At 37.4% G+C, this 19,121-nt stretch overlaps 1 protein-coding gene and 1 pseudogene across 1 annotated transcript in view; both read left to right on the forward strand.

Moving 5' to 3' along the window:
- DNAH8 (dynein axonemal heavy chain 8) overlaps nt 1–19,121 on the forward strand; it is a 283,834-nt gene that overhangs the window by 28,352 nt on the left and 236,361 nt on the right. Inside the window, exons 10-12 of the mRNA XM_070245526.1 lie at nt 6,745–6,852; nt 9,212–9,313; nt 15,470–15,616. Of these exons, the coding sequence (XP_070101627.1) occupies nt 6,745–6,852; nt 9,212–9,313; nt 15,470–15,616 (357 nt within the window). The remainder of the gene's footprint in view (nt 1–6,744; nt 6,853–9,211; nt 9,314–15,469; nt 15,617–19,121) is intronic.
- Nucleotides 10,452–12,082, forward strand: LOC102148437 (dnaJ homolog subfamily C member 2-like; annotated as a pseudogene).

Raw genomic sequence — 19,121 nt, forward strand, 5'->3', positions numbered from 1 at the left:
AGTCCCACAACATGTGGGCCTCTCCACAGGGAAGCTCACTTTCCGTAGGGTAAATGATCCAAGAGTGAGCAAGAGAGAGTACCCAACCAGCATTACCCTGAGACCAAAGCCAGACAAGGACACTACAAGAAAATAAAACTACAGGTCAATATCCCTGATGAATGTAGATGCAGAAATTCTCAAGAAAGTACTAGCAAACCAAACTCAGCAGCACATTAATAGAATCATACACCATGATTAAGTGGGATTTATTCCTGGGATGCAAAGATGGTTCAACGTACACAAATAAATGTGATATACTACATTACTAGAGTGAAAGATTAAAATCATATAATCATTTCAATAGATGCAGAAAAAGCACTTGACAAAATGCGACATCATCTCATGATAAAAACTCCCAACAAATTGGGTACAGAACGAACATACTTCAACATAATAAAGGCCATATATGACAAACCCACAGCTAATATCATAATGGTGAATAGTTGCAAACTTTTCCTCTATGATCGGGAATAAGACAAGATTGCCCATGCTCACCACTCCGATTCAACATAGTACTGGAAGTGCTAGCCAGAGCAATTAGGCAAGAAAAAGAAATAAAGGGCATCAAAATCAGAATTGAAGAAGTAAAATTCTCTGCTTGCAGATGTGATATTATACATATACGTGTACATATACCAAAAAACTGTTGGAACTAATCAATGAATTCAGTAAAGTTGCAGGATACAAAATCAGCATATGGAAATCAGTCATGTTTCTATACACTGACAACAAAACATCTGAAAAAGAAATAAAGAAAATAATCTCATTTACAATAGCATCAAAACCAATACAATACTCAGGAATAATTTAACCAAGGAGGTGAAAGATCTACACGCTGAAAACTATAAGACTTTGATGAAAGAAATTGAAGAAGACACAAACAAATGGAAAGATATCCCATGTTCATAGATTGGGAGAATGAATATTATTAAAATGTCCGTACTACACAAAGTCATCTATGGACTCAATGCAATTCCTATTAAAATTCCAATGAAATTTTTCACTGTAGTAGAAAGAAGAATCCTAAAATTTGCATGGAACCACAAAAGACTCCAATAGTCAAAGGAATCCTTAGAAAGAAGAGCAAAGCTGGAAGCATCACCTCTCCTGAATCCAAACTATGCTGCACAACTATAGTAATCAAAGCTGTATGATACTGGCATAAAAACAAGCATGTAGACTGATGGAACAGAGTTGAGAGCCCAGAAATAAACCCTTGCACATATGACCAACTACACTTTGACAAAGCAGCCAAGAACACTTGGTGGGGAAAGGATAGTTTCTTTAATAAATGGTTTTGGGAAAACTGGATAATCACAGGTAGAAGAACAAAATGGAACCCTATCTTATACTGCTCACAAAAATTAACTCAAAAGGGATTGAAGACTTAAATGTAAGACCTGAAACTCTAAAACTCCTAGAAAAAGCATAGGTAAAAAGCTCCTGGACACTGGCTTTGGCAATTTTTCGCACGTGATACCAAAAGCACAAACAACAAAAGCAAAAATCAATGAATGGGACTACATCAAACTGAAAAGCTTCTGAACAGCAAAAGAAACAATCAACGAAATGAAAAGGCAACCTGCAGAATGGGAGAAAATATTTGCAAACCACATATCTGATAAGAGGTTAATATCTAATATATATGAGAAACTCATACAACTCAATAGCCAAAAAACAAACGATCCAATAAAAAATGGGCAGAGGAACTTAATAGATAGTTTTCCAAAGAAAACATTGAAATAGTCAACAGGTACATGAAAAGGTGCTCAACATCACTAATCATCAAGAAAATGCAAATCAAAACCACGAGGTATCACTTCACACCTGTTAGAATGGCAATTTCAAAAAGAAAAGAGCTATCTGAGTATTGGTGAGGATGTGGAGAAAAGGGAACTCTGGTGCACTGTTTGTGAGAATGTAAATTGGTGCAGTCACTAGGGAAAAACAGTATGGAGGTCCTCAAAAAGCTAAAAGTAGAACTGCCATATGGTCCAGCAATCCCACTTCTGAGTGTGTATCCAGAGGAAATGAAATCAGGATCTTGAAGAGATATCTCCACTCCCTTGTTCACTGAAGCATTATTCACAATAACCAAGATATGGAAACAACCCTAAGACCAAATATATATACTTGAACATTGCTAAAAGAGTAAATCTTAAATTTTCTCACCACACCAAAAAAAATGGTAATTATGTGAGGTGATGGAGGTGTTAACTAAACCTATTGTTTTTTGAAAAATCTTTTATTGGCCAAGGAAATTGATCTAAATAAAGTAATATTGACTTAAAAAAAAAGAGAGAGAACGCTCAAGTTGGAAGCCGCCATCTTTTTGTAGACTAATCTCTCAAGTGACATCACATCAGTTCTGTTGTATTCTATTCTTTAGAAGCAAGTCAGGAAGGCCAGTGCACACTTAGGGGAAGAGGATTATAGAAGGATATGAATACCACAAGGGTGAGCATTTGGGGGGCCATCTTAGAAGCTACCTATCTGTCTACCTACCATAGTAGATACTTGCCAGTTTACATATTAGGAAACCAAAACTCATCATGGCATAGTGGCTGCCAACATCACTGATTAGGTAATCAGTGATGCAGGATAGGACCCATCTTCTAGTTTCTAACCTACTTTTCTCATAATAATTCTGTAGAGTTCCTTTAAAGAACATATTAGCACTACTATTTGCTTTTATTTTCCTAAAGTTTGTTTTAATTTTGATTCATAAGTTATCTAGCATTTCATAGTATTTCCTATGAAATATGAAAATTAAAGAAAACTATCCTTCCTTTATTTTTATTATTATTATTATTACTATTAATTTTTGTGACAAAGATTGGCCCTGAGCTAACATCTGTGTCAATCTTCCTCTATTTTATGTGGGTTGCTGCCACAGTGAGGCTTGACAAGTGGTGCTATGTCTGCGCCTGGGATCAAAACCTGCAATCCCTGGGCTGCCGATGCGGAGTGTGAGAACTTAACCACTATGCCACCAGGCCGGCCCCCAAACTATCCTTCCTTTAGACAGAGAGAGGAAGTCAGGGAAATTTAGTGGGAGTTAGTATTTGTTGAGAACTTAGGGCAGTGTTTCCCAATTTTGACTGAGTGTTGCCTCTTTTGTGAATCATTTTTAGGCAGGAGATATGCCCAGACAGTGGTATTTTAAAAGATTAAATATCTTTAAAGATTAAAGATTATTGTAGGTATTGTACTACATGCTTTCCATATATTTTCCTTCTATTTGCAAACAAGCCTCATTTTAAAGATTGGGAAACTGAGTTTGAGCATTTCTACACCTATACGTGGTGGGACCGGATTTGAATCCAGCACTCTATGGCATTATGGGTTGTGTTTTTTTCCCACTTCGCTATGCTGCTTCTTCAAGGTATTCTCTAAATTAAAAGGCTCTCAAAATAATTTATGTTAGTGTCTGCTACACATGTTCAGTAGTCTCCATTCTAATTTTCAGAGAGATGGTCAAATCCTCCACATACATGGCACTGTTGACCATATGGCTTGGTTGACCAAAATTTTGGAGGAAGAGTAAATGCTAGTTTCATCCTACAAGCAGGGAAAGGGGAAGAGTCTATCTCCCGTATCACTTAGATTTGGAGAAGAGGGACATTTAGGGACAGTTTATAGCCATTCCAACAGGACATTGGTAGCCAAGGAGTTTAATGTGGGTGGAGCGGGAAAGATGTGGGGTTGAGAGTCCTGGGCAGGTGCGGTTCGTACTGCCACGTGGGAATCCATCCTCCAGGAGGAAGCACCATGAGAGAGGATAGGAAGACTTCTCAGAAGTAGTCTTGTAATTGATTCTATAATTAGATGATGGACTTTAATTTATTTAAAACTTGTTATTGTTTGCAAAGATTTATGACTTTTTAAAAACTTCCCTCTCTGTTCACTTTTACCCCTAGTACCAGCAACTGGACTTTTGTTGGGAACTTTTAAAATTTGTTCCATGTAAGAACATTTTACATCACTTCTTAGGTGTTTCTGTGTACATGACCATGAGTAAAGAAAACCAAATTATATGGTAATGGAGAAATATGGCTGTTGCTTGGGTCACTCAGTGGCTCAGTGACTTGATTTCAGCTTTACAACATGTGCAATTAAAATTCATGCCTGAGAAAAGTTAGGATTATCACTTCACAAGCATTTGGGGTTACTCACAAGAGCTGAAGATGCAAATACTAAATACACCTATACCCAAACCCTACTCTAGAAGGAGTACCTGCAAGTAGCTCTTGATGTAAAAAATAATAGATGAAGTGAATATAGCAAAATGTTAACAATTGTCAAATCTAGTGATGGGTGTAGGTGGTCATTATACTATTCTCTGTGCTTTTCTATATATTTAAAGCTTTTCATTATAAAAAAACTTGGAAGAAAGATAACAATGCTTTTTATTGTTATCAAGACCTCTAAATTTTAAGGCATACTAATTTTAACTTCTTGGTTCAAAAGACTTGTTTAAATTCGTATGATTTTCAGATCTTTTAGTTCTGGTGTTCTTTTCATCCTAGTAATTTAAAAACTTTGTTCAATTGCTTTACCCACGAATGTACCTTATTATTATTACTATTATCATTATTTTGTTGTTATTGAGCTTTTCATATTCTCTGATGTAGGAATGTTGCAAGTATTATCTTTTCAAATTAAAGAAGTACTGGTAGAATTGAGTCATAGAATTGCTTCCCCCTCATACACCCACTATTTGTATAGTTTCAAAAATTCTTTTTTCCTCATTTTCTTTATTCTTATTAAAAGTAGCCAGCAATTGTTGTTTAATTTGTAGCTGTTAGTTGAGCAGGAAAATTGCAGAGGACTTATGCTTCCATTTCTCATTCAGAAGTTTTATGTTTAATGCTTCATTTTATCATCCTGGTATTGCACTTTAGGCATATCTACTGTTATATATTTTATATATAGAATGTCTGGACATGTGTAGATAAGTAAGAACTGATTGCTCAAGGATCTACTATTACAAATAATGATGTTGAAAATTTGGATAAAGGACTTTTTCCTGATGGACCCATTTGATACAGTGTCAGCCTTCTTCGCTGGGGTTAGGGGTACTTTGTAGACTTGCCGTATTGAGGGTGGAAGGGACTCCTCCTAGGCATATTTTTATTAGAGTGTTTTTGATCTACAGATAACGCATATAATATGAATTCTGACATACAAAGTTAACTACAAAGTAATGATGTCAATTTCCATAAGCCACATAAAATTGATTTAATTATGTCTTAGTTACACCTTATACTGGGGCATATAGTACACTAATTAGTGGTTGTTCCTCCTAGTTTTATTTATTCCATCACCATTAAAAAATCTCTTTATACATTTTATATTGTCCTAGAGATTAAAAGGCAAGTTCCTTGAGGGCGGGAATGGCATTGACTTTAGCTGTCTTTCCTTGTGATTTACATCATGGTTAAAAGCAGGTTGTCAAAATCTCAGGCACGTAACTATGTTTACGTTTCAGCTGTGGGACCTTGGACAAGGCATTAACTTCCCCTCCTCTCTATTTTCTCATTTGCAAAATGAGAATAATCATAATACTTTGTTTTATACGGTCTAAGACGCACTTTTTTTTTTTTTTTTCAAGTTTTAACATCTCTGTACTCAGAGCACACCTTACAGGCAGTTGAGTTTTATGAATCATTGTGGATGTGACTTGACACTATCTTAGATCATTAGTTCTCCCCGTGACGGGGTAGCGTTAGTTTGTGATTTGTGATTTGTGATGTAAATTCTCAGGGGAGTTTATTTTCCCTTCCTCTCTAGGAGCAAGATGGGACAGGTAAGTTTTCTTGCCATCTTTTTCTCCATGGGTTCTTCTTCGTGCTTACCTTCACAGAGGGGGTATAGCCGATTGGAGTTAGATTCCCCATCTTGGGCATTTTTTTCCTTTCTCAGTAGCAGGTAAAGAAATAGCACACTCTTATAATTAGTGATGTTTTAGATCTGATGAAATCAAACCTACCTTAAATGTCCAACATGGATTAAGGTAATATGTGAAGCACTTAGCCTAGTGCCAGCCACATAGTGAGCAATAAATATACATTAGCGATTGTTTTGTATCTCTGTTGCTCTGCACGGTTCTACTTGTCTCATTTGTTTGTGTGCGTCCCTTCCAGTCTGCTGTGACCTCCTCCAGAATAGATTCCTTATACTTGAATTTCTCCCAATATCCTCAGAACCTGGTGGCACTTAGTAGGTTTGCTGAAAGGTGAATTGAATTAAGTAAACATGATTTCTAGTCTGATCTTTGCTTTTAACAAGCTCTCTGACCATAAGTAAGTCACTTTACACCTCAAGCTATCAGTTTCTTCATCTTTAAAAAGAGCAGCTTCAACTAGTGATCTTTAAAATCACTTTCACCTCTAAAATTTTATTTTTAAATAAACTTAAGTTTAGATGTATACAGAAAAGTTGCAACAATAGTACAGAATTCTCTTCACCCAGTTTCTCCTTTTAATATCTTGCGTTATCTTGGTCCATTTGTCAAAACCGATCTCCTTTTTTCTGTTTCCAGGATCCAGTTTGGGATACCACGTTGCATTTTGTAAAATATGACCTTAAGATTAAACTGTTATTCTATTTTATGTATGTTTAGAGTTTGAATATTAAAAGATATTGGCTATTGAAACTATAAAGATATGATGGAATTCACTTAATATATTTCAATTTTAGGTTTCCATGGCGCATGGAATACAAAATTTGATTAATGCCATCAGGATGATTCACAGTGTGTCAAGATATTATAATACCTCAGAGAGAATGACTTCACTGTTTATCAAGGTAAGTTTCCGAGGGAAGAAATCACACAAGTAACCACGTGAAAAAGTTAACAGTGCTTTCCCTCTGATCCAGAGAGGGGAAATGGGAAGTGTGGGTGCCTCTCAGAATTCTGGATTTTAGTGCTTCCTGTGGACAAGAAAAGAAAGGTGTTGACTGGAGTCAGTTGTACCTAATTGAAGGGTTATCTTTCTCTTTGTTGGAAGTAAGCCCTCAGCCTTTTCGTTTAAATGTAGCTGGTGATTTTCTAATGTATTCATTCAAATAGGTTTGCTTAAGAGCTGAGAATTGTGTCCACTATTAACAGTGCTTCTTCAGCTACCCCCAACAGCACTGTGCTTTGTGTAATGTCTTCCTGTGTAGCGTGCTGTATGGTTAGTTACTTTAACTAATTTGAAAAAACATCCAAGAAACACATGAATAGAATTGCTTTGTAAATGATTCAAGTAGAACATAAATATACAAAGTAACAGTCACATTTCAACTGTTTTTTTTTTTAAATCTAAGGTTTAATTACATTGTTATCTCTGCCCTAAAGGAGGCAAGAACCTTAGGATTCTTCCCTGTCGCTTGTCTCTCTCCCTGTTGCATATGTCCCACATTGAGATTTCTAGTTCCATATTATTGTTAATATTTTTTCGGCATATGAATCAACAAGTATTCAGACTAAAATCTAAGTATTGCTAGTTTCTTTGATCACCTCTGTTTTGTGATTTCCATATTTCTTTCGTTGAAAAAAATTCTCAAGTAGTTCTTTTAGAGAGGGTCCATGTGTGGTGAACTTCCTGAATTCCTGCATGTCTGAAGATAGCTTTATTTTGTCCTACCACTCAAAAAATATTAGTTTGACTGGGATTCTAAGTTCAATATAATTTTCTCCTGGAGCTTTGAAGATATTGTCATGTACTATCCAGTATTACTGATGAGAAATTTGATGTTAATCCGATTATTTTTCCTTTGTAGGAAACCTGTTTTATTCTCCCAGAAAGCTTTTAGGATTTTTTTTCTTGATCCTTGAATGTCTAAAGTTTCAAAGTGATGTGGTTCTTTTTACATTTATCTTTTCTATACTCACTAGGTTGTTTTAATCCAAAGACCGTAGTCTCTCTTCGTTCCTGGGAAGTTTTCCTCTTTTGACTTTGATTATTCTCTCCCCTGGAATCTAACTTTTCTTTTCTCCTAACATTTTTTTTTGACCCATCTTTGTTCTTTGACCTTTGGCTCTCTTATTTGCTCTTCGTTTATATCCAATTGCTTGTCAGTTCCCAACTGAATTTTTTATTTTGACAATAAAAATGTCAAATTCCAAGTTCTTAGTTGTTTTATTTTCATCATGAGAAATCCTCTCATATATTTCTCATAAATTTATTTAGTTAAAAAAAGTTTGAAAGATTTTACATATGTCTTTTCTATATTTCCTCTTTGTTGAGTTTAATGCCTCTGTAGCCGTGTTCATTTTCTCCAGTCGTGAGGTAATTCTTGGTTGTCCGCCCATCTTTGCATTTGAGACTCCTCATTTCCCTCCCTGCTCTGTTTGCTGTAATCTGACTCTTGTCGGGGAGGGCCGGGACTTTCTGTTGGGAGGGGAATGTGAATAGCGTTTTCTCTGATCTGTCCTCTTGGGGTGCAGGAGCTGTCTGGGGCGTGGCCACACCTCTCCAAAACTGTGGTTCATACCCACGGCTATGTTCTTTTGGCATATGTCACTGTTGCCTGCTGTGCAAGTTGCTCCAGATTCACTGTTCAGGGTCACAATTGAGGGTCACCTCACATTGTCTCTCATCTTGGAAAATTTCCAGCTGTTTGACTGTTCCACTTTCTACCTTCACAGTATCCTTCTTCAGAGCTGGGTTCTGGTTTTCTCTAGTCTTTTTTTTTTTTTCCCCTGTAGATTTGATCCTGTGTGCTCTCCATATTTTAGGAGTTCCCCAAAATTTCTGTGCGACAGCCTGCTATCTTGATCTAACCTCCTGACCATTTAAATAGCTGTCTTGGGTTTTTTTTTTTCACTATTTTTGGGGATGTGAGAAGTGGTTAACTTTATATTTAGTTTGCATGGTGAAGAATCACACTTGGACTGAATCAAGTCCCACTAATTAGAGGAGAAATAGACAAGTGGAAAATATAGTTGACTTTGAAATTTATGGCCCCAGTGACCTTGACTTAAATGCAGCAGGTAAATGTGACTTTGCATTTTCTTTGTTTTGACTGGAGTGCATTTATTTTTTGTTTTTAATAATCCGTGATTAATTCATTCCCTAAGTTTACTATTTATCATATTTTATGCTTGTGATTTTTAAAAATTAAATGAATTTTATTTCTCTCTTTGCCTGTAGTTATTTTGTACTCCTGTTTATTTTAGGTAACAAATCAAATGGTGACAGCATGTAAAGCATATATTACTGATGGAGGAATTAACCATGTATGGGATCAGGAAACACCAGTCGTACTAAAGAAAATTCAGGTTTGTATAAGTATATTTATTTTCATAAAGTAAAGCTTTCACCATATGGCCCAATTTTGTCTACTTTGTTCATTCACAAAACATGTTAACTTTAAAAACACATTGTAGAGAGTAGCATGTGCATATAAAGAGAACTTCATTAAAATTATCTACTTTCGTTTATATTTGGTGCTCCTTTTAGGGCATAAGTTAGTCCTCATCTTCTCCATGGCTGCCTGTATCAGACACCTGTTGTGTGCTATTTCATATATTCTGGCCCCCACCTCTCACTCCAGCCTCTGTTAATTTCATTTTCTTGCCTTTTTGCATTGCATAGGACCGCCATACATCCTTAGTAGACATGGTGATAGTTGGCATCTGATTTTGATCTTCCTTTGGAAAAAAATGTCTCTAACATTTCCCCATTCATTCTGATGCTTTCATAGGTTTTAAATATATCTTTGATTAGATTAAGTAAATTCTATTCTTAATTTTAGTACTAGGAGATATTTTTTAAAGTTATGAATGGATTAAAAAAATTTTTCTGCACATATTTATTGAGATGCTTATAAGATTTTCCTCCTCCATCTGTTAATGTGATGGATGACATTTTTAGGTTTTCTGAAATGAAGCTATCCTAATATCCCTGGGATAAACTCAAGTCGGTCATGGTGTAATTATCTTTTTTTGAACACTCAAATTCAGTTTGCTACAATTTCGTTTAAAAATTTTTGCAACTATCTTCATGAGGGAGATAGCCGGTAATTTTCCTTTCTCCTCCTGTCCTTCTCAGACTGGGGTCTTACAATGAGTGGGAAGAAGGAGGAAAGAAGTATTTCCCCTTTTTCTATTCTCTGGAAAACTTTTCAGAAAATTTAAGTGATCTGTTTTTTTAAAGTCTGAAGGAAATGACCACACGAGGAAGGCTCCATCAGGAAGTGGTTGTTGGCTGTCTTCATGCACTAATTCCTAGGCTTTCTAGAGCCAAGACCTGAGGCTGGGACTGCGAGGTAGAGCCGGAAAAGACACTCAGTACCCTCCAGGACGTGAACCTCTGTGCTCTCAGGGCTGGCCCTGAGTGCTGCCATCACCATGCACTGACCTCTGGAAGTGGGGCGTAAGAAAGAGTTGCCAGAGGAAATAGAAAATGAAATTGCAGTTAGGATAGTTTCTCATGCTGAAAACACTTGATCCCAAAGATGGAAGAATCAGAATCATTTTGTGGTTCTTGAACTTGGCCATGTAAGATACAAAGTTACACAGAGACAGACCAAGGCAGCTCATAAAGCAATGTTTTAAAACGTCACTGAAAGCAGCTGGTGAACCGATAAAAGGAGATAATGGCTAGTTGACTTGCATAACTAAAGCTTATGAAACGTCCAGTGAAAAGAGGAGAAGTTAACTGTGTAGATCTTGCTTTTGGTAACTCAGTTCCTTCTAAAAGTGAAGCAAAGGACAATTTCTTAGAAGCGTTTTTCTCAGTATTTGAAAGGAATTCCAGATAGTCAAATAAAAAGAATGTTCATCATTTGACGACAAAGAGGCATTTTATTCCTTCTGATATTTCTATTCTTAGAGAGAATTTTCTTGTTTAAATGAAGAGGAAAAAAAAGCAGAATGTTATGGTGGGAGGAGAGAAGTTTAAAAACAGAACAGAGCAACAAGGGCGCAATGGAAAAAAGAGGAAATGAACTGAGTAAGAACATCAGTTGATAATGCATATAGCTGTGATGCAGGGATGAAAAAATTCAAAGAAAAAGAGAAAGCCAAGAAAGAAGCGGAGAAGAAAGCTAGAGCAGAAGGAAAACGGAAGGAGCAAGAAGCTAAAGAAAAACAGAGATGAGCTGCATTAGAGCTAAAGAGAAAGAAGAGTAAGTTAGACAACAAGCATTATTGGCAAAGGAGGAAAAAGATGTCCAGAAAAAAAGCCATTAAATGAGAAAGTCGGTATCAGATCACTATATTGTACACCTGAAACTAATGTAGTGTTACAGGGCCATTATATCTCCATTTAAAAAAAAGGGAAAGGCAAAAACTTTGAAATTCATTGGAAGACCTGGAATCACTTTTCTGATAAGAAGATAGAGCAGGCAAAAATGATGGAAGAAGTGAAAAATCTTACTGTCCTTAAATAAAACACATCATCCACAAAAGAAGTAGGAAGGGCCACTCTGGTAACTGATAGAAGAAATCAACAAGCAAATTAGAAAAGAGAAAGAAGAAGTTGAGGCTTGTATGTGACAAGCATCTAAGAAAACAGAGAGAAAGGTGGAAATTGGTCAGAAGAGAATTGATCTGCAATTACTAATTAAAGCTGTGAGCTTCTTCCTTGCTGGAACAAACTCAAGATGGGAAGTTATTGCCAATTACACGAACACTGGAATCAAGAGAACTGCCAAAGATTTTATTGGCAATAAATAGTCTTCAGAAACTTAACCCTCCTCAAAAAGATGACCTACTACGTGGAGTAGAGCCTCAAGCCAACAGTACACCACCTTCAGAACAATTTGCAAGTCCACGCATAGATTTCACCTCTTGGACAAGAGAAGAACAGAAGCTTTTGGAACAAGCTTTGAAAATGAGTCCAGTAAATACACCTGAAAGATGAGGGAAAAACAGCAGAAACAGTATCTGGCAGGACAAAAAAGGACTACCTGAAATGACATAAGGAACTTGTTGAGATGGTAAAAGCAAAGACAGATGCTCAAGATCAAGTGCTGAATACAAATAGAGCCATGAAATGACTTAAAGACAATCTTTGTTGTGTTTGCATTTTAAAAATAAAACTGAAAATACTGTACAAAAAAAAGTCTGATAGACTTCATCTAAGTCACCTGGACTTGATATTTTCTGTGGGATGATTTTTAAATTATTGCTTCTTTTTCTTATCATTAAAATTTTTAAATTGTGGTAAAATAAACATATACAATTTACCATTTTAAACTTTTTTAAAAAATATTTTTAATTTTTTTTTCCTTTTTCTCCCCAAAGCCCCCAGGTACATAGTTGTATATTCTTCATTGTGAGTCCTTCTAGTTGTGGCATGTGGGACGCCGCCTCAGCGTGGCTCAATGAGCAGTGCCATGTCCGCGCCCAGGATTTGAACCGACAAAACACTGGGCCGCCTGCAGCGGAGTGCACGAACTTAACTACTTGGCCACGGGGCCAGCCCCTAAACTTTTTTTTTTGAGGAAGATTAGCCCTGAGCTGACATCCTTGCCCATCTTTCTCTATTTTATATGTGGGATGCCTGCCACAGCATGGTTTGCCAAGTGGTGCATAGGTCTGCACCAAGGATCCGAATCGGTGAACCCTGGGCCGCCGAAGCAGAACATGCAAACCTAACTGCTGCACCATCTGGCCAGCCCCCCTATTTTAAACATTTGCAAATGTGTGGTTCAGTGGTGTTAAGTACATTCACAGTACTGTGCAAGCATCATCACCCCATTTCCAGAACATTTTTATCTTCCCAAACTGAAACTCTGTGCCCATTAAACAATAACTCCTTATTTCCTTCTCCCTAGCCTCTGGTAATCTCCATTCTATTTTCTGTCTCCATGGATTTGTCTATTCTAGATACTTCATATAAGTGGAATCATACAGTATTTGTCCTTTTGTGTCTGGCTCATTTCACTTAGCGTAATGTTTTGAAAGTTCATGCACGTTGTACCTTGTATCAGAATTTCATTGCTTTTTATGGCTAACGTTCCATTGTATAGATATACCGTATTTTGTTTATCCATCTATCTGTTGGTAGACACTTGTGTTACCACCTTTTGACTGTTGTGAGTAATGCTGCTATGAACATGGCTGTGCAACCATCTCTTTGAGTCTCTGTTTTCATTTCTTTTGGGGATATACCTAGACGTGAAATTGCTGGATCGTGTGGTAATTCTACGTTTAACTTTTTGAGGACTGCCGAACTGTTTTCCATAGTGGCTGTTCCATTTCACGGTCTCACCAGCAGGGCACGAGAAGTCCAATTTCTCAACATCCTTGCCAATGCTTGTTATTTTCTCTTTTTTCATAATAGCCATCCTAGTGCATGTGAAGTGGTATCTCATTGTGTTTTGATTTGCATTTCCCTAATGGCTAGTGATGGTTGATCACATAAACAGATGTGCTTATTGGCTATTTGTATGTCTTCTCTGGAGAAATGTCTATTTAAATCCTTTACTCCTTTTTGAACTAGCTTGTTTGTTCTGTTTTTGTTGAATTGCAGGAGATCTTTATATGTTCTGGATATTAATCCCTTATATATACTTTACAAACACATTATTGCTTCATTTTTTTAAAACCTAGTTTTTTGACTATTTTTTCTATTTCTTAATCTGTTTTCATAAATTTATATTTTTGAGAAATTTCTTCAATTTGTCTAAAATTTGTAATTTATTGGCATAATGTTGATAATATTCCTTACTAATCTTGGCCTTATTATGTACAATGTCTCCTTAGTCATAAATAATATTATCTTCTCTCTCTTTGTTTTCTTAATCACTGTTGCTCACTCCATCCTCAGGTTCAAAATGACCCATCATCCTTCTAGGAGTTTCTGACTTCTCTTGTTGTTGTTATTGTTATTTGCTGGATTCCATCTTTCCCTCTATAGTTTCTCCATGGTTAATTTTGGGCATGGGAGTAAAAAATAATTTCCCGCAAACTGACCAATTGGCAGGAACCAGAACTGTTCACGTAGACTTTAGCAATTTAGTCTCATAATTCTTTTAAAATCCTTGAAATCGCTAGCCGTTTACTGATTGAATTAGAAATGGAAGCTTTGCTTTTCTGAATTCTAGTTTAACCTGTTTTCTCTTACATGTGAAATTTTTTCAGGAAAATTTTACTGTGTAATTTTTGGGAATAATTTTCAGATGAATTGGAGAAAACAATGAGAATTGTTATTCAAGACCTTATCCAACATGAAGGAATAGGTTGGTGGAGAGGGAGAAATACAAAATAATTCCTGTCAGATGTTATATTCCACGAGGGTAGGGATCTTATCTGTGTTCCCAGCATCTCAAGGAGTTCCTAACACATGGTAGGCACTGATACACTTTTGTTGAACAAGTGAAAAATAATCAGTGACCTTGAAGAAAGTAATGATGTTCTTTTGGAGATAGAGGAGGAAGGATGTGTCATAGCTAGAAATAGATATCAGACCAGTTATTCACAAAACAATGTTTATAGGAATCACCTGAGAAACTTGTTAAAAATATGGATTCCTGAGTCTCACTCACAGAAATTCTGATTTACTGGCTGAGGTAGGCAGACAAGTGGCTTCTCAAAGATATCCACATCATAGTCCCAGGGACCTGTGACTATGTTATGTTAAATGTCAAGGGGGAATTGAGGTTGCAGAAGGAATTGCGGTTGCTAATCAGCTGACCTTGGGTTGAGGAGATGATCCTGGATTATCCAAGTGGGCCCAATGTAATCACAAGGGTCCTTATTTGGTGAAGAGGGAGCTGGAAGAGTCAAAACCAGGGAGATGATGTTATGATAAAGATTAGACTTGGCCGTTGGTGGCTTTGAAAAAGTTTAACATTATTTTTAAAGCTGGTTTGGTTTTTAGGTAATGTTAGCTTGACAAGTGAATTCCTACTGGACCCTAGTGACAATGTCCTCTTGTTTCTCTCTTATAGGTTCGCTAGCCTGGTTAAACTTGCCATTGGTATAACAATAGTCAAATATTAGGATTTCAGCAATGCTCTCATTAAAGACTTTATGATCTCCCTGTGGAGAAATGATGATGGTTGGATGATAAATTAGTATTGCACAATCTTAATGTTTTATATACCTGTATGTAAAGAATTCTGATTAAAAGATGACAACTGAATAGATAGATAATTGATAGATAATTTCTGGCCTCCTAGGAGCTCTAATTAGTCTTGAAAATGTGAAAACAAATAGTGTATGTCATGCTTTGATAAGGGTAAGAGTTAAGGGAAAATAATGAGAATGGAGAAGATGAAAATATGTTGTCAATTAAAAACTATATTAATTTTCACAGGCCTTTCAAAATGCAGGCAGAGAACTTGAATTTTTAATGTTAAAAGCAACAGTCCCTGTTGAGGGGCCTATGTGATCAGTTCTGTGTGAGGGCAGAACTTTTCAATTTTTGACTCCTGAACAAATGTCTCACTACCCTTTCTCCTCCTCCTTTTAATTCTCTCATAGGATTGCATTTTTCTATTCAAGGAATATCAGACATCTTTTCACAAAACAAGGAAACAAATTTTAGAATCCTCAGGGGAGAAATCTTTTGAGGTTTCAGAAATGTATATATTTGGAAAATTTGAAGCTTTCTGCAAAAGACTGGAGAAGGTAGGCATTACGCAGTCACAGTTCCCACCCCCAACCACACCTCTCTGGTTATTTTGTGCTTTATGTAGCGCCGTCGAGTATTATTGTTCAGATCTCGTCTCACTATTGATATGACTCGTCCAATGTTACTCACAGATCACTGCATTTTATTATGCCTTATTTTTTCATTCCCCATTACAGTCTTCTGCTAGTCACACAAAAGCTATCGCAAACTTTCACCTCTCTCAATACCTCAATTCTGCCTCCACCTGTGGAACTTGAACTTAAAAGCCTCTGCTCTTAACCATTGTATTAGGCTGAGAAAAAGTGTAAGATGAAATACCTATGATACCTGGCAGAACCCAGTACTTGTGTCATATCTGGATGTATGGGCCTCTTCTCTTTCTAGGCTAGTATACATGGTGTGTATATAAACCTTGTGATGTCTTTGCTGGGCAGACATGGGTCAGAAACTTCTGACCTTTGATTCATTTATTAGGACTACCAGGGGAGGAGTGATATTTTTTCAGGGCATATAAAGCAGCCCATACCAGAGGCTCCCTGGAGTCAGTCTGTATAAGATATCACCTAGGTACCATCCTCCCCACATCCCCACCATTTTGCCAGCTCCCTAGGTCCTGGTAGTATTTAGGGGCCCGACCATCATTTGCTGGAAATTGGTGGAGGCATTACACAGGTTGAAGGACTTTTCCTAGACGTGTCCAGAAGTCTATTTTTCATTTATAACCTCCTGATCCAGCCAGGATAGGAAAATATGGGTGATGAAGAGAGCAAGGTACTGAGTGGGTCTTTTATACATGCTTCTATGGGGCTGTTTTTGTTTGTTTCTTTAGCGACTTTATTGAGATATAATTCACATACCACACAATTAACCAATTTAAAGTGTACAAGTCAATATTTTCTAATATAGTCACAGGGTTGTGCACCCATTACCACAATCGAATTTTAGAACATTTCATTCCCACTGAAAGAAACCCTGTACTCATTAGCAGTCGTACTCTATTCTCCCCTCTACCCAACCCTAAGCAACCACTAATCTACTTTCTGTTTCTATAGATTTGCCTATTCTGGAAATTTCGCATAAATGGAATCATATAATATTTGGCCTTTTGTGACTGGCTTCTTTCACTTAGTATAATGTTTCCAAGGTTCATCTATGTTGTAGCATTCTTTTTTATTGCTGAATACCATTCCACTGTATGGATATACCACATTTTATTTATCCATTCATTAGCTGATGGACGTTTGTGTTGTTTCCGCTTTTTGGCTATTATGAATAATGCTGCTATGAACATTTGTGTGCACATTTTTATGTGGACCAATGCTGTCATTTCTCTTGAGTATATGTATAGGAATGGAATTGCTGGGTCATATAGCTACTGCCAAACTGTTTTGCAAAGTAGTTTCATCATTTTACATTCTCAGAAGCAGTGTATGAGGGTTCCAATTTCTCCACATTCTTGTCAACACTTGTTATTATGTCTTTTTTAACTTAGCCATCCTAGTAGATGTGAAGTGATATGTCGTTGTGGTTTTGATTTGGATTTTTCTGATGACTAGTAGTGTTGAGTGTCTTTTTAAGTGCTTATTGTCCATTGCAGATTTTCTTTGGAAAAATGTCTGTTTAAATCCTTTACACATTTTAAATTTAGTTATTTGTAGTTTTATTGTTGAGTTATAAGAGTTCTTTATAAATTCTGGGTATGAGTTCCTTATTAGATAGGATTTGCAAATATTTTCTCCCACTCTGTGGGTTATCTTTTCACTTTCTTGATAGTGTTCTTTGAAGTAGATGGTTTTTAATTTTGATAAAGTCTAATTTATTAAGTTTTTCTTTTGTTGCTTGTGCTTTTGGTGCAATATCTAGGAAACTGTTGTATAGGGCTATTTTGTGAACAGTGGGGATTTCTTGGGGGCTAAAGTCCAACTATAAGAATATGTGTTGTTGTTGTTAGTGCCATTGAGTGGGTTCTGATTCCTAGCAATTCTGTGCACAGCAGAGCAGAACCCTTCCTGGTCTTTTTGTGCCATCCTCTCCCCTGCCAGTGCTCTCTTTTTGCCCCATCCTCTCCCCTTCCAGTGCTCTATCAGACAATGCTCTGCTGCCATTCATGACCAACTTTTTGGGAAGTGGTTGGCCAGGTCCTTCTTCCTACTTTGTCTCAGTCTGGAAGCTCTGTTGAAACCTGTCCACTGTGGATGATCCTGCTGTATTTGAAATACCCATGGCATAGCTTTCAGCATCACAGCAACACGCAGTCATCACAGCATGACTACTGACAGACAGGTGGTGTGGTTTCCTGACTGGAAAATGAACTCGAGCGGTGGCTGTGAGAACATCAAATCATAACCACTAGACCACCAGGCTGGCAGAAGAATATTGGCATGGGTTAAATTAAAAAGTAGACCCCATTGGTCAGGACCTCTTCCACAAAGATGCTTGATGTTTCTGAATCCACTAGACTGTAAACCTGGGGGTGGGTGCGGGTTACCTTTAATTTTTCCAGAAGCCAGGATTCTTGTCAACCTGGGTGCATTTTACACTTGGCAGAGTTTCAGGGCTGGACTTTAATGGTTAGCCCTTTAGCAGCAAAGATCTTTGGTTGCAGGTCTAATGCTGGGCATAATGGACCTAGATCTGTGAAGCAGCAGCTGAAGCAGTCCTGATGCTAGAGGGAGTGGGTGGTAATGGCCGGCTGCATTAGCTACTCCCCCTGCCCTACCTCTGGAAAAGCCCTGCCTCTTGTCTTAAGAATACAACTTCAGGCTACAAGGGCTCCAAACCAGATAATGCAGCACCCCCTAGAGGCCCCACTTGAAGTGCATCCTGATTACTAGGTTATCCCAACTTCCCTGGGCTAACAATCTCTTGGCTAACTAGCATCTCTCCCAGGTGTAAATGGTGGATATTGGTGTCCAGATTCTCAAAGATGGGACTATAAAACTTACCCTGAAGTGTGGTCAGGATTTTGTATAATCCCCTACAGGCGATTGCTGAGCGGTCTGGATGGGCTTCCCCTAATGAGTGGGGCACAGTAGAGACCACAGCTGGGCTACCCCCATGAACTTTTACATAGTTGAAGAGGAGGGTCAGAAAGGCAAGCTAAGTCAGAGCCTGTTGGGGAAAGCTGAGATTCAAATGTCAGGATGACCGAGTGCCAAAGTCAAGCGACAGACAGGACTGAGATTGGGGTTGGAGAGCCAAGACCTCAGAGTTGGGTAGAAAGGTTGGGGATCTTTAAGGAACAAGTGAGGAAGGTCTGGTGTATCAGCTTCAGGTGCCTAAAATACACCTTGTTTTGGTAGATGGAGACTTGACGTTGCATTGAGTGTTAGTCTGTCCTAAGGAAACAGGATTAAGTGTGTACAATGTCCTTTGTTTCTTCCTCATCTTCCTGCCATGTAAATTTTGGTGAATATTGGTGTTTCCGAGAGCTCTGTCTTTAGTTTTGTTTTCTTCTCAGCCTGAAACAGTAATGTTCTCTTCATGGTGTGTGGTGTTTGG

This window comes from Equus caballus, chromosome 20 (assembly GCF_041296265.1).
Source record: "Equus caballus isolate H_3958 breed thoroughbred chromosome 20, TB-T2T, whole genome shotgun sequence".
Taxonomy (NCBI): domain Eukaryota; kingdom Metazoa; phylum Chordata; class Mammalia; order Perissodactyla; family Equidae; genus Equus; species Equus caballus.